Source organism: Chlorocebus sabaeus, chromosome 3 (genome assembly GCF_047675955.1).
Source record: "Chlorocebus sabaeus isolate Y175 chromosome 3, mChlSab1.0.hap1, whole genome shotgun sequence".
NCBI classification, from domain to species: Eukaryota; Metazoa; Chordata; class Mammalia; order Primates; family Cercopithecidae; genus Chlorocebus; species Chlorocebus sabaeus.
In genome coordinates this window covers 15759433-15774776 of record NC_132906.1, presented here as the reverse complement: position 1 = coordinate 15774776, position 15344 = coordinate 15759433, and the positions used below count along the sequence as shown (strand labels likewise).

At 39.9% G+C, this 15344-nt stretch overlaps 1 protein-coding gene across 1 annotated transcript in view; it reads right to left on the bottom strand.

The window, feature by feature from the left end:
• The window catches only part of LOC140711435 (uncharacterized), a 354739-nt gene extending 341480 nt beyond the window's left edge, over positions 1 to 13259 (bottom strand). Inside the window, exons 1-2 of the mRNA XM_073014550.1 lie at positions 13088 to 13259; positions 12722 to 12997 (exon numbers count right to left, since the gene is read on the bottom strand). Of these exons, the coding sequence (XP_072870651.1) occupies positions 12722 to 12997; positions 13088 to 13259 (448 nt within the window). The remainder of the gene's footprint in view (positions 1 to 12721; positions 12998 to 13087) is intronic.
• Positions 13260 to 15344: the final 2085 nt, after the last annotated feature.

Genomic DNA, 15344 nt, shown 5'->3' with positions numbered 1-15344 from the left:
ATGTTGCTTAAATTCCAGTACAGACAACTTTAGCTCTGTGTCTCTGATGCAAAAGAAGACTCTATTCAGGCTCAGTGTTGGCAGTCTGTCTTTGTTTGGCTTTCTCAGTTTCTATGCTAATAAGGAGATCGTTACTGCTTTGGAAAACAGGATTAACTAAATTCCAGGTGCTTAATATATTCCCCATTTCAAATACAAACACGCCAGAGTGTTTATCCATCAGTCACTCCAAGGACTCCTTGCAGGCTATTTTACTTCCCACTTTGGTTTACTCTTTTTAATCCCTTCCCTCTAACATACTCAGGGACCCTATTAAATGATAGTAAAGGTTTTCTTTTCTGGTATATGGAATCTCTTTTGCTCCTGGCAGAATACAAACATGCTCAAATCTCTTTCAATTTTAAGATAATCTTGTTATCTAGCAGTTAATCTCCGGTAACCTTCTTCTTAACAGACTTTGTATATATTTTTAATGCATGACCCATGAAAGACCCATGAGTCCCCATCTTTCCTAAGGCATGTTTCTGATTTTCATGTGCTCAGAGAAAGGACCTTCTCATACTTTTCAAGGTAAATGTCTTCTCCTTTGTTCACATTGCCCTTTATATACAGATCCATTCTATCAAATGTGGGATTATATCATAGTTGATCCATCAAGACAGAAGCTCCACTTTTCATCCTTGGGTTATGACACAATTGCTCTTTCAAAATAGTGCATCTAAGTAGTTGTTGGGTGAATAAATTATAAAAAATAAAATTAATAGACATATTTAATACTACTTTAAACTAATTATGCAAATATTAACATTTAAAGCTCCATTGTTTTATAAATTTCATATAGCCATTAACAATATAAACTATCTCTAAAATTTTGAGTTTTTCGGTGAAAAAGTTACTTGAAAGATAAAATAACTATCAACTTTTGCTTTCTGGGAAGTAAGAATATGGCAAAATGGGGGGAAAAAAAAAACCTTATCAAATGTGCACACACTGAAGTGTCATTGATTTGGTATCTCCCAACCTTAAATATTCCAGCAGCTATTTTTATTTCAAAACAAAATTGTTTGTTCAACAAAAAATTACTTACTGCCCATTATCAAGATATATCAAAGAATATACTGGGAGCCGAGCTGCTTTCCTAAGTTAGGACATCTAGCAGCCTGTATCCCTCCAGCTCCAGAAACTATGATATTTAAAGGAAACTTGGGGCAGCTTTGTGCCCTCCCTGGTCCTTTATGTCAGTAGAAATCAACTCTAGAAATGTTATTTTCTTCCCAGCCTTTACAACTCCTGTACTGTCTCCACATCTCCTGCCTCAGGCTCATTTCACTATTTTCCCAAGAGTTAGATACCCTGGGTAGCTTTGGTCCTATCATCATCTCCTGAATTACTGCCTAGGATTAATTAGTCCTACTTCCCAGGCCCTGACCTGGGAGAACCATCTTAGATCTTGCCCAGGTTGAAACTCACTTGTGGTAGTAGAATGTGAATTTAAGTTAGAGAAGAGAAGATCTCAGAACGATGGATTCCTTACAGAACCAACAACCAACAACAACAACATATTTCCTGAGAATTTCACTATTTACAGAGTACTGTCCCATACATTATCTTATTCGCTCTTTCTAATCACCCTTTGAGGAAACTGATGATGATGACGACAATGACGATGACAATTTCTTTTTCACAAGTGACAAAAGACAGACTGAAAATGAGCAAGGCCAAAGAGCTGGAAATACTGAAGATGAAATTCAAATCCAGGTCTTACGATTGGAAGTTCTGTGTTTTTTTCCTACCCCATTGTATATGTTCATAGATTGTTGCTCTAGGGACTTAGACATCTGCTCATGTAGCATGGTATTTACCCCCTACTTCAAAAAATGTAGAGGAAATATTGTTTACCATAAGCCAAAATGAATCTACTTTACCTCAAAGTATCAATTTACTGTCTTTTCCTTTCCTACTATTAGGAGGTCAGTGTTTTCAGTTTCTGTCAGTTCTTATTCCACATTTCTTTATTAACTCTGGTGTATCCTAACTCAGATCATAATTTTAAAAGTTCAGATAATTTTCTTCTAGAAGTACTCTTCTTGTGAACCATGTATTTGCATACTGTAAGAAGTCTCTAAATCTCTCTATTCAGAATCACTAACATTTTCCTTTGTGAGCATGTGAACAAGGCAGGTCACTGAGCTGGACTGATAATATGTAAAGAAATAGAATATATCAGTGACCTCAAAGAGCTTGCTACCTACTAAGGATATTCAAATTTTAAATTTAAAAATTAATTTGAAAGTAAGATAGATCATTTCTATCGTAACTTTTTTGGCAGAAATTAGATAGAGTTACAGAAGAAGAGGGACCTAGTTCACCTGCCAGAAACACTTGAATGGCGAATTTAGTTAAGAAAATATAGGCTGGGTGCAGTGACTCACGCCTGTAATCCCAGCACTTTGGGAGGCTGAGGCAGGCGGATCACTTGAGGTCAGGAGTTCCAGAACAGCCTGAGTAACATGGTGAAACCCCGTCTCTACTAAAAATACAAAAATTAGCCAGGCATGGTGGTATATGCCTGTAATCCCAGCTACTCAAGAGGCTGAGGCAGGAGAATCACTTGAACCCGGCAGGTGGAGGTTGCAGTGAGCCGAGATCGCACCACTGTACTGCAGCCTGGGTGATAAAGCGAGACTCCATCTAAAAAAAAGAAGAAAAAAATATGAATCAGAATGGCTTCCATTGTCCTTGGATACAGGTATAACCAAATATGTGTGTGTTTGGTTTTGTTTTTATTTGTCTGAATATTTAGCAGAACTGTCTTACCCCTCAGGCATGTCTGCTAAGCTTTTTAGAGTTTGGTCGTCCCTTGGTATCAGTTGGTTCCAGGAACCCCAAGGATACCAAAATCCATGGATGCTCCAGCCCGTTGTATAAAATAGTATAGTATTTGCATATAACCCGTGTATATCCTCTCAAATACTTTAATCCATCTCTAGAGTACTGATAATACCTAATACAATGTAAATGCCTTGTAAATACTTGTTATATTGAACAAATTATTTTATTTGTATTATTTTTATTGTTTTATTGTTATTTGGGGTGAGTTTTTTTCCGAATATTTTCAATCCATGGTTGATTGAATTCACAGGTGTGGACCCCACAGATACAGAGGTCAACTGTACTGCCTCTTCAAGCCTCCCACTCGCATATATTTAATTACTTCTCATTAAAATAACCTCCAATCATTTTTCCTACAGTTAACACCATATGGCCTCAAGAATCAAAGTGAAGTATCGCCTCTCTGAGTTCTCCCTTACCCTCCCTACCTCTCTGTCTGATTAAGATTCCCTCTACACTACTGATATAGCTTCTACACACAATATAATCAGACTGAACCAGGACCACTAATTTGTTTTTTACTTCCTCACTAGACTGGAAGCTTCTTGAAAACATGAGCCATGTTTTATTTTAATTTTATTTATTCAACACAGATAGATGGATGGATGGACGGGTAGATAGAAGATAAAAACATAAATATCATTTAATATTTACAAGCAAGGATTTGAATTAAATTCAATATGACTCCATGACTCCAAGAGCCATGCTTTTTAAAATGCAATATGGTTTTTATTATATTTGATAAATGAATAAATTCATGGATTGAATGGAATTAGTTATCCAATTAATTCATAAACTCTGTAATTAACTTTTTTCCACTTACTGAACATTAGAATCTCTTAGTAATCCGATGCTGCTTTCTCAAAGCATAAAACCACCTGTGTCAGCATTACCTGGGCTTCTTACAAATTTCTTCCCCCAATCTGTCTATACAATGAGAATTTTGAAACATGAGCCCTAAGAATCTGCATTTAAGTGAAATCTTTGATGCTTTGTAGTAGTGATAAAGTATGAGAACACTGCCATAGCCTATGAATAGCCAATAAATATTGAAGGTGGAAACAGAAATTACTGGTAAGGCTTATATTTTCTCTACCCTCTGAAAGATTCTTAGAGGCTGAGATAGACCCAAAAGTAGAGGTATCCACACAAAGGCCCCAAAACACAGATGATACAGCACCAAAACACGTAACATCAAATGCAAAAATCTTTTCTACGTTTGTTATCAAGATGGGTATGGTATATTTGGGGCTGGAGGAGGCGGCGAATTAGTGGTGTGCTGGAATTGGCTTTTATAGGCTTTTGAGAGCTTGCTGCTCTCAAATTTTAGGCCAGACGCAATGGCTCACGCCTTTAATCCCAGCACATTGGGAGGCCGAGGCAGGCAGATTACTTGAGGTCAGGGGTTCGAGACCAGCCTGGCCAACATGGTGAAATCCCATCTCTACTAAAATACAAAAATTGGCTGGGTGTCGCCTATAATCCCAGCTACTTGGGAGGCTGAGGCAGGAGGATTACCTGAACCCGGGAGGCAGAGGTTGCAGTGAGCCGAGATCATGCCACTGCACTCCAGCCTGGGCTACAGAATGAGACTGTCTCAAAAATAAATAAATAAACAAATTTTAAAAAATTTTACAATATAGTTGTTAAACATAGCCATTATCAAAAATTAAATTATACAAATTTATAATTCATTAAATTATATTAAAACAAAGGCAACAAATATTTAAAACTCATCACTGGCTGGGCACCATGGCTCATACCTATAATCCCAGCACTTTGGGAGGCCGAGGCGGGCAGATCACTTGAGGCCAGGAGTTCGAGACCACCCTGGCCAACATGGCAAAACCCTGTCTCTACTAAAATTTAAAAAAGTTAGTCGGTCGTGGTGGTGCATGCCTGTAATCCCAGCTACTTGGGAGACTGAGGCAGGAGAATCGCTTGAACCCAGGAGGTGGAGATTGCAGTGAGCCGAGGTTACACCACTGCACTCCAGCCTGGGTGACAGAGTGATACTCTAGCTCAATAAATAAATAAATAAATAAATAAATAAATATAAATAAATAAATAAAAGTCATCACTGTCTAAATGTAGTAAGCTCACTCTGTCTTGAGTTCTGCATCCATGGACTCAACCAACCAAAGATTCAAAATATTAGATAGAAAAAAAATCATTAAAAACATCAATATAACAATAAGAAAGAATATTAATAAAAATAATACAGTATAATAACTATTTACATAACATTTACATTATACCAGATATTATAAGTACTCTAGAGATGATTTAAAGTACACAACAGGATGTATGTAGGTTACATGCAAATACTATGCTATTTTATATAAGGGACTTGAGCATCCACAGATTTTGATACCCTCAGGTTCCTGAAACCAATCCCCCACAAACACCAGGGCATACCATGGATACCAAGGGTTTACTTTGTTACATAATTTATTACATTTTTCTTACTTTATTACTATATTACATTTTCTATTATCTTTGCTTTTAAGGTCATTTATTTCTATTGTATCTTTGTGGTGCAAATAGTGTATACTGGGGTGCTACTGTGCATCTCTTCCCAGTTCTGTGTTCAGTAATGTCATGCTAATAGCTTGAAATCAATCATGATGAGAGTATTTATACCATGGAAACTGGCAAACACTATAAATCAGAAATTGATTTGTGCTAAGGTTGAAAAATATTTCAATTTAATAAACATAATTTGTATAGGGTGAGAAATCATTTAACAGTAGATCATATATTGAATTTAGTGACAATAAGTTTATTGGGAGAAAGGCTAATTGGATTGGGATGTAACTCAATTTGTCAAGTCATGGTTGAATGGCAACTATAGGTTGGCTATGGATACAAGAATTTAGCAAAAATCAATGAAAGCATTTGCGATAAGTGACATATGATATTTGCAATTCAGAGTACATTTTATTATTATTTATAAATTGCCTGCTACACTTCCTTTTCAGCAGTAAAATCTGTAATAACTTGTGTACACCCAGATACACATACACTTTTTTCAGAAAATTGGTTGTTAAACACACCAAGAGGTTGTGGGAGTCGTGTGATGGTTCACCTAATCTGAAGATCTTATCAATAGTTTCCAAGACAAAAGCTGGAGGTGCCAGCTATAAAACTCTTAGAAAAAAATTAAATGTACATCTTTGTGACCTTGTATTAGGCAATAGTTTCTTAGATATGACACTGATAGTACAAGTAACAAAAGGAGAAAATAAATGAACTCAACATCATCAAAATTAAACATTTTTATGGTTCAAATGACTATTAAGAAAATAAAAAGGCAACCCTCAAAATGAGTGAAAATATTTGCAAATCACATATCTGATAAGGGATGGTATCCAGAACAGAAAACTCTTACAACTCGACACTAGAAAGACAAATTACCCAGTTTTAAAATGGGCAATAGATCTGAATAGATAATTCTGCAAAGATATACAAGTGGCCAATAAATACATGAAAAGATGCTTAACATCATTAGCTGTCAAGGAAATATGAACCAAAACCACAATGAGATAACACTTCACAACTACTAAGATGGCTATAATAAAAAAAGATACATAACAACAAATATTGGCAGGATATGAAGGAATCGAACCCACTTCATTCATTGCTAATGGGAATGTAAAATGGTGCAACCTCTTGGGAAAACAGCCTGGCATTTTTTCCAAAGGCTAAACATAGTGTTACCATGTGACCCAGTAATCTCACTCCTAGGTATATACCCCAGAGAAGTGAAAACCTGTGCACACAAAAACTTGTACGTGAATGTTCATAATAGAATTAATTAAAATAGCCAAAAAATGAAAACAAATCAAAGTCTGTCCACTGATGAGTAAATAAAATATGATATATCTGTACAATGGAATATTATTCAGCAATAAAAACAAAATGAGGTGGGTATGCACAGGACCCAGCAAGGGAGACTAAACAGAAGCAGCCAATGAGATAAGGAGAAAACCCAATCTTTGCAACCTCCCTGGAAGCGCTAGGTTTTGTTGGTCCCATTTTACATGCATCTAAACAGAAGTTCAACGTAGTCATGTTACAAGATGCCTCAATAAGACAGAGTCAGAATCTAAACCGCCAATTATCTGAGTTTAGTTCAGGTTTTTCCACACTTCTAAGATTATAAATGAAGAAAAGATAAAATTCTAAAAATGTGTGTATTGTTGCTATTATTGTACTCATCTATTGTTTTAGCATTAGGTTTTTGGCCAGTAATTTACCATAAGAGTTACATTACTGAGTTAAATTTGTCCCACTTCTGCAAAACACCAACAACGTACATCTACCTCAACTATCATCCCTACTCAAACTTCTCAATATGGTTAAATTGAAGAACATCTTTGGACTCACAGTGCTGACCAGCCAAGACCAAGGTATGTTTCACATAAAGCTGTGGATACAGCGGTGGGAGATGGGCCTGAAGACAGTTCCAGATAAGAAGCACTGCTTGCCTCCTGCTGCAGCTACAGTTTTGTGAATTTACCTGACTTCCTCCTCTCCTTGGCTGCTCAGTCCTTTTCTCCATATTTGGTTTAACCAGTATTTTTCTCACTGTCCTAGCTTTCCCATTTTACCATTTTAACTGGAGTATTGTATATAGCTAAAACGGCTTATAGACTGACTTAAATGTCTGGGATAGAGTTGTATTTAAATCTAGGAAACAGAAATTTAGAATCGTTAACGATGGAAAATTTATTTTGGAAAAACTGTATTTGACCTTTAAAGCAACCAACATTGGTATATTTAAGAACCAAAAAAGTTTTAGGCAGAAATTCCTAGTAATGACATCTCATTAATAACAAAGAATTCTCTACTCCTTCACAGATCAAAAATTGTCTAGATCTTTCGTCAAGTTCAGTACAGTATTTATTTTTAAATCAAGCCCTGACCTCTAGTGGCTAAATTGAATTAATTCAATACCTGAACCTACTGAACAATCCTAATGACACAAAAAGACAGTCCAACATTATAACCTTCCTAATATAATGCAATAGGTAAAATCCAGTTCCACCTATGAAATATTTCTGCAAAAAACAAAAATCAATCCTGAATCTTATCTAGTGTCTAGGTCCAACAAGCAGTTTAGAGGAAACAAAAAGGCAGGTAAACATGTTAGACGCCACTAATCTAGAATGTGGAAAGTTCTACTGCACAAAAGAACATAAGAAATGTGGTAGAAGAGAAAATTATTATAGATTAAAACAATTAAGTTTTATTGTTGTAGATTTAAAGTGTCCTAAGATACTTATAGATTAAAAGTATCACATTAAGCTAATGCTATGTGTGGACCTTGTTTTGATGCTGATTTGGACAAAGTTTTTTAAATCGTGAAAATTAGGGACATGTGAACTGGATATTATATGATAAAACAGAATTATAGTTCACTTTTAAGGTATGATACTGATATGATTGCTTTTTAAAATTATCTCTTAGCTAGATATATAGTGAACTATTTACGACTGGAATTTAAAAAATTACTGATGCAAAGGCCCTGTCTTAGGAACAGGAAAGAGGCCAGTGTGGAGTGAATGAGGGGATGGTAAGACTTCCAATGAGAGAGGACATCATCAGAGTGTCACAAAACCCCAAATTCAGGCTCGTGTACCCAACGTGTAGTTGATGTGAAATACTGACACACAGGTGCTCAGAGATAGAGGAAGATTTATTTGATTTGGCCAAAGCAAGAAGGCAGGAGAGCAAGATTTCTCAAATTCATCTTAAGAAAAAGAAGCGGGGGTTGGGCACAGGGGCTTATGCCTATAATCCCAGCATTGTGGGAGGTGGAGGCAAGTGGATCACTTGAGGTTAGGAGTTCGAGATCAGCCTGGGCAACATGGCGAAACCCTGTCTCTACTAAAAATACAAAAATTAGCCAGGTGTGGTGACGGGCAGCTATAATCCCAGCTACTCAGGAGGCTGAGGCAGGAGAATGGCTTGAACCTGGGGGGCAAAGGCAGCAGTGAGCCTAGAGCACTGCACTCCAGCCTGGGCGAAAGAGTGAAACTCCATCTCAAAAAAAAAAGAAGCAGAAGCAGGGAGGTTTTATGCAGCCAAAGGGTAAGGGAGGGGGAGTTTCAGGGAATGAAGGGGTAAAGTCTATGTTTCTTCAGTCTCAGATAATACCTTGAGTAACCAGACACCTGGGCATCAGCAGCTGTTCGTGAAGTCCTTAGAGGTATTTATTTCACCTTTGTTAACTCACCGTTGAGCCCACTGGTCTCCTCACTGTTTCTGAATGTGGTTTCTCCCATCCCTCCTGCTGCTCTCCCCACCTTTCCACTTGTTGGCCCCTCCCTCACTTCCTTCAGATTTTTTTTTGCTTGCAGTTTAATTAGTCCTTCACTGTTTTTAAGTTGACATCATTCCTGCCTCTCTCCATCCAGCACTGCCTATATGCCTTTCCCTGCTTTCTTTTTCTTCTTCATGGCACTTATTATCATCTGATAAAGAGAAAGGCCCTGCCATTTGGCAATTGGCCTGATGCTCACAGCTTGGCCCCGTTCTCCTGCTGTACATAAACAATTTCATAGACCGTCAACAACAGACAAGGACACTGTGAGATTTTGATAAAGTGAGACAAAAACAAGGCCACTGTGCCACCCACAAATTACCAAACACCTCTTTTCTTTTGGCTAAAATTAATGACTGCTGCTTCTTTATCAAGTACAACTTTAGCCTCAATCTAGTCTGTCCTCTCTATATGTAAGATTTATTAAGATGCCCAATCAGAATTTCCCCTACTTCCTGACAACTGTAAATCCAGAGCAAAGCTCTATATTATGAGACCCTGCTCCAAGTTGCCCAGCTAAAGCCCAAATTCTATAATAGATTACACTCTTTTTCTGAGTCACCTATGGGTCCCTGTGGTGACTGTTGTCCCTCTCTGCAAAAAATAACAAACCCTAGTTGTTCAATTATAGATGTGTTCCTGTTGGCCTTTGCCTGAAGGACACAGACACGTATAATGTACTACGTGTTCTCATTTATTCATTTCTCCCTCTAGGAAGTATCTCTCTGAGGTCATACATGTTTATCTCTTTGGACACCACTAATGTTCCCAGCAGTTGGAAACATACCTAGTATATTAGAAGCCTCAAAAAATAGTTATTAATGGATGAATATTTGAGCAACAAGATTGGAGTAGGCATTAGAGATGTGTTAAAATAGCTAAATGGGAGGTCATTAGACTGAACTAACTCTGACACCCTAGGTTCCTACATAAGCAAACTGAAACCTAACGAAATTTTAAACTTTATCTCAGCCAATCACAAATGGCCAATTGGGCATTATTTATATTGTCTTGAATATGTCACTGAAATAGTCCAAATAAGGCAATCGCTCAAACTTTAACCAGACAAATAATTTCTTTGATTTCACATTCACCCTATAAAAGCTTTTCCTTCAACCCCTTCCAGATTTCTGGGTGAGCCCCTAACCATTCCCTGCTTGTTTCATGAATCACTGTCTGCTCAAATAAACTCTTAGTTTTGAATGTGCCAAAGTTTCTGTTTTAATAGATGCAAACATGAATCAGAGCAAATCCTGGAGATGTTCTGCAGGCAGTGGTCCAGTTATATGAATGCCTATTCAATAAGGTTGCCTGGATAAAGGAAGAAAGGGGCAAGAAATGAATCAAATTCTACAGTGGGGACCACTATGTTTCTCTGCTTTCAGTGCCTGCTTTATTATTCTTTTCTTTTGCTTTCTTTCTTTGTCAGGGTCACCCTCAGGAAAAAGTCAGACACACTCCCCTGACACCAGTACTGACTGGAGGAAACAGGTTTAGCATATGTCAATGAGAACCATACATGCTATGGAGTTTCATGCCAAAGCTATCAAGCTTCCCTTTGACAGCCTCAGTGAGAAAACAAGTCAATAGCAATTCATTAATTGGAATTTAGAAACCTTACTTATTTTTTTAAAAGGCTGAAAATTATTATACGTTACAGAACAATGGTTCTCACACTCCCGGGCACTTAAGAATCCCCTGAGGTGTTAGAAAAAGAGACTTTTTAATTGAAATAAGTTTCTAAATTTATAATATAATTAGTATTTTGAGATTAAAGTCTTAAGAAATCTAAATTTATAAATTCATAAATTGAATATTCACTAAAACACCAGCAACTCCAGGTATTTTTTCAAGCCCCAAATCTTCCCTTGTCAAAACAATTAGCAATGCACCTGACATTTATCAGGCATCTTTGTAAGTTCTGTTGCCTTTATTATACAAGGGCTCTCTTGCCTTTATAGCCAACCCACCTTCTTCTTTTCCTTGGATTCAGCTGTTATCTTTCTGCCAATTATCAATAAATTAATAATTTTGATGAGGGAATCTCTTTCAAGTTTGGTAATGTTATGGGATCTTTGAGGTGTCCTTTTGGCTGGAAACCCCTGGCTGGTGAAGGCTTTGCCCAAGTTTTGCTCAACCCACTGGGCTCGTTCTGCCCACTTGGCCTGGCAGGCTGTACTCAGCTCACGCCACTGGCCTGGATCCCACACCTCCAAGGGAGACAGTGAGTCAAGCATGGAACAACAAGGGTTATGTGTGTGTGAGCATGGGGTCTGGCCACTGCACAGTCAGACGTGCAGCTGCTGCCATGGGGCAGGCAGCTTCAGGTGCCAGCATAGGCGCCGGCTCTCAGTGAGGCTGCAGCTGGACAGGGCGCATCACAACGAGCTTCTCTGTCTGGCACCAGGGAAAGCAGTAGTGCCTGGAAGCTTGGAGATGCCAGGAACCACAGGGCCCTAAAGAAGGAGTCACAGCCCCGGTTCAGGGAGCTCCCAGGTCTAGACTTCCCAAAGGGCCACAGCTCTCCTTCTCTTTGCCTGCAACGTGGGAAGCAAAGGGCATGTTTCAGCCCTGTTTGTATTACAGTTCTCTTAGCCTTGCCATTCAGTGGCTCCCAAGTTCTTGTCTTGTGACCAGGAAAAATGAGGCACGTACCCAAGTGAAGGGTGAGCAAAATGATGAAGAGCTTTATTGAGCGATAGAACAGCTCAGTCTCCCACAAAGGGCAGCTCCTTTCCTCAGCCAGGGCGTCCTGTCAAGTGTTCAGCTCCTAACAGAGCAGGTAACTCCTCCCTCCAGTCTAGTCGTCCAAACAAGTGTTCACTCTCGGCAGGGAGAGTTTTTCCTCTCAGCAGCTGTTCCTCCCGTGGTCCAGCTACCAGCAGAGATGGTAGCTCCTCTCTGCAGCTGGTCATCCTGTCATCTGTTCAGCTCTGGCTGAGCCCTGGGCTTTTATGGCCTCAGAGGAGAGGAAGTACCCACTGACTGGTCAACGGGAGGCCATGGCGGGGGTGGGGCCAGAAAAGCCACCACAAGTTCCCACTCCGATCAGCTGGATGGACAGTCCAGCCCCAAGACTTCAGGCCTTCCCTGGCCTGAAGGTGGGGCCTCACCAGGGACTTGCCCCCCTTCCGCCCTCTTAAGAGCCTGTCTGCCTCCTGCGGCTGTCCATGGCGCCCAGACTGTAGACCAGCACCGAGCTGCTCTCAGCCACCCCTCAGCTTCCTGTGTACTCCTCACTGCCCACAGTCCGGAGGGGGTCTAGGCAGCAGGGGGCTGACGTGTCAGCACTGTCCCGAGCTTGTGCACAGCGGCAGGATGTGACGGCGCCCGGGCTTGGCCCCACCCCAGCTCCAAGATCAAAGCAGTGCAGGGAACAGGGAGAGGCCAGGCAGGAGCAGGCACCCCCGAGCCTGTGGGGACAGGGAGGCCTTCCTGATCCCAAGGGTACAAATCCCAGAGAGGGCCTGGGTCCTGCACCTGGGAAGGTGGGTCTCCTACCTGCTCTGTGGAGTGTACAGGCAGTCCCGGCCATGCCTTCCTCACAGCCTGGGGCGAGGGCTCCAGGTCCCTGCTGGGTGCCTCTCCGCCCACCCCTCTGTGCCCAATCGCGTCGCTCCATCACTCCCACTCTAGGCTGGGCAACTTGGCCTGGCCTCATAGCGGCGGCCCCCAGGGGGCTGCGGGGCGGCTTCTGCTTGTCCTCGGCTCCCTCTGGTTCCGTGAAGCGTGAAGCGTGGCACAGCCCCGGGCCCAGCTCCGCCTTGTCTCCACGCCCTCCCCACAGCAGCAGTGCGTGGGTGAGAGCAGCAACGTGGGGCCAGGGTCCCAAGTGATGGAGGCTCCGGGCCTAGGGGCGGGTCCCACCTGGCCGCATGAGTTTGGGTGCAGCACAGGAGGGTGCTTCCCGTACGTGGGGCACAGGGGACCCATCACCGCCACTGCTGCTCCCACAGCCGTTCCTGCTGCCACCACTCGCACCTCCCCACTGCAGCCGGTGTGATGGCAGTGGCCTTTCCGGACCACCCGCTGCTGCCATCAGTAAGTTTCCAGACCCGAACCAGCCACAAATTGCCCCTGGTAGGGTCTACCCAAGTGGACGAAACCATCTTTAAGAAATACCACTAACTGGTTGCCCTCTAACTGTAACAATGCTTATTTTAGGCAAACTTTAAAATAGATATGTAGGATCTGGATCTCTAAAAAGAGATATGTATTTCTTCAAAGAAAACACTAATACAGTACTGACTATTCCGTTTGTTGCCACAAGATGTCACTTACATACAAGCAAACTCTCTATGTATACTAGAAAGGATTTTGTTTCAGAATTTTTTGGGTCCTAATTTGTGAGGACACCCGGTCATCCATTCTGGATGATAAAAATATGAACACAAAATGCTTCCTGACCTCAAAAGGCTTAAAATCTTATAAAGAAGCAGATGTGTGCTCAAGTAGCTAAACACAATTCATAGCACAATTCAATGCACCAGAAATGCACACTCTCTAAGCAAAAATTGGCCTGGACAAAGTTAAATAGTCAAGGAAGACTTTACTTAAGGATATTGTGATAGGTGAGAAAGTCCAGAATATAGTATGAACTCAACTCCACTGAAACAAAGGGGAAGAGAATTGGGTTTGGGTGTGTGTGTGTGTGTGTGTGTGTGTGTGTACATATATATATATGTAAATATACATAAGATAAAATTTCCCATTTTAGTAATTTTTCAATGTACAATTCAGTGGTCCTGAGTATATTCACAGTGTTATACAAACATCACCACTATCTATTTCTAGAACTTTTCCATTACCCCAAATAGAAACTCTATGTCCATTAAATAATGACTTCCAATTCCTCCTTCCCATATCCCCTAGTAAACCATTCGTCCTTCTGTCTCATGAATTTGACTACTCTAGATACCTCATATAAGTGGAATCATGTAATATTTATACTTTCGTTTCTGGCTTATTTTATTAGCCTAATGTTTTCAAGGTTCATCCATAATGTAGCATGTATCAGAATTCCATTCCTTTTTCAGGCTAATACTCCATTGCATGTATTAACCACATTTTACTGATACATTTATCTGTCGATGGACATTTGGAGCGTTTCCACCTTTTGGCTATTGTGAATAATGCTACTATAAATGTTAGTGTGCAAATATCTGTTCAAGTACCAGCTTTCAATTTTTCTGGGAATATACCTAGAAGTAGAATTGCTGGATCACGTGGTAATTCTGTGTTGAACTTTCTGAGAAACAGCCATACTGTTTTCTGCAGCAGCATATTGTATTCTCACTAGCAAGGTATAAATATCCAGATTTCTCCACATTCTTGACAACACTTGTTATTTTCTGCTCTTCTGATAATATTTATCCTAACGAATATGAAGTGGTATTGCACTGTAGTTTTGATTTGCACTTCCCTAATGATGAGTGATACTAAGCACCTTTTCATGCACTTATTGGCCATTTGTACCTCTCCTTTGGAGAAATGTCTATTCAAATTATTTGCCCATTCTTAAATTGGGTTATTTGGGTCTTTTGTTGTTGAGTTGTAGACGTTCTTTACATATTCTTTATTTATATATATATCAAATATATTATTTGTAATATATTTGTCTCATTCTGTTGGTTGCCTTTTCACTCTATTGATGTACAGAAGCTTAGCAGGAGAGGTTTTAAGAGCTGGAGTAGGGGATAGTAGGTCATCTATGTTACCTGGCCTTACCTAAAGAAAACACAAACTTTCCTGTATCTTCCTGATAGGAGGTACTGTTATAACTTGGAGCTAAACCCTCTCTGAAGTTGGTTACCGCCCTCCCACAGAAACTGGAGACAGGGGCTCTATCTTCCTTGATTATTACATTTCAAGGAAATGGCCCTCAAGTCCTTAAGAAAGACATTCCAGGGTTGTAGAATTGTTAACAGGCATTTTTTTAAAAAAAAAAATCATATCTCAAAGGAGCAAAAAAAGAGCCTAAAAGTTTTTTATAGTAAATGATCTAAGAAAAGGGAAGTCAGCGGTCTAGAGTTGGGAAAAATCCTATCTAAAGTTAGGAGAACTAAGAGAAATATTAATGAGACTTTATTTTGGCCACCTTGGTTAAAATATAACATTTGGAGGC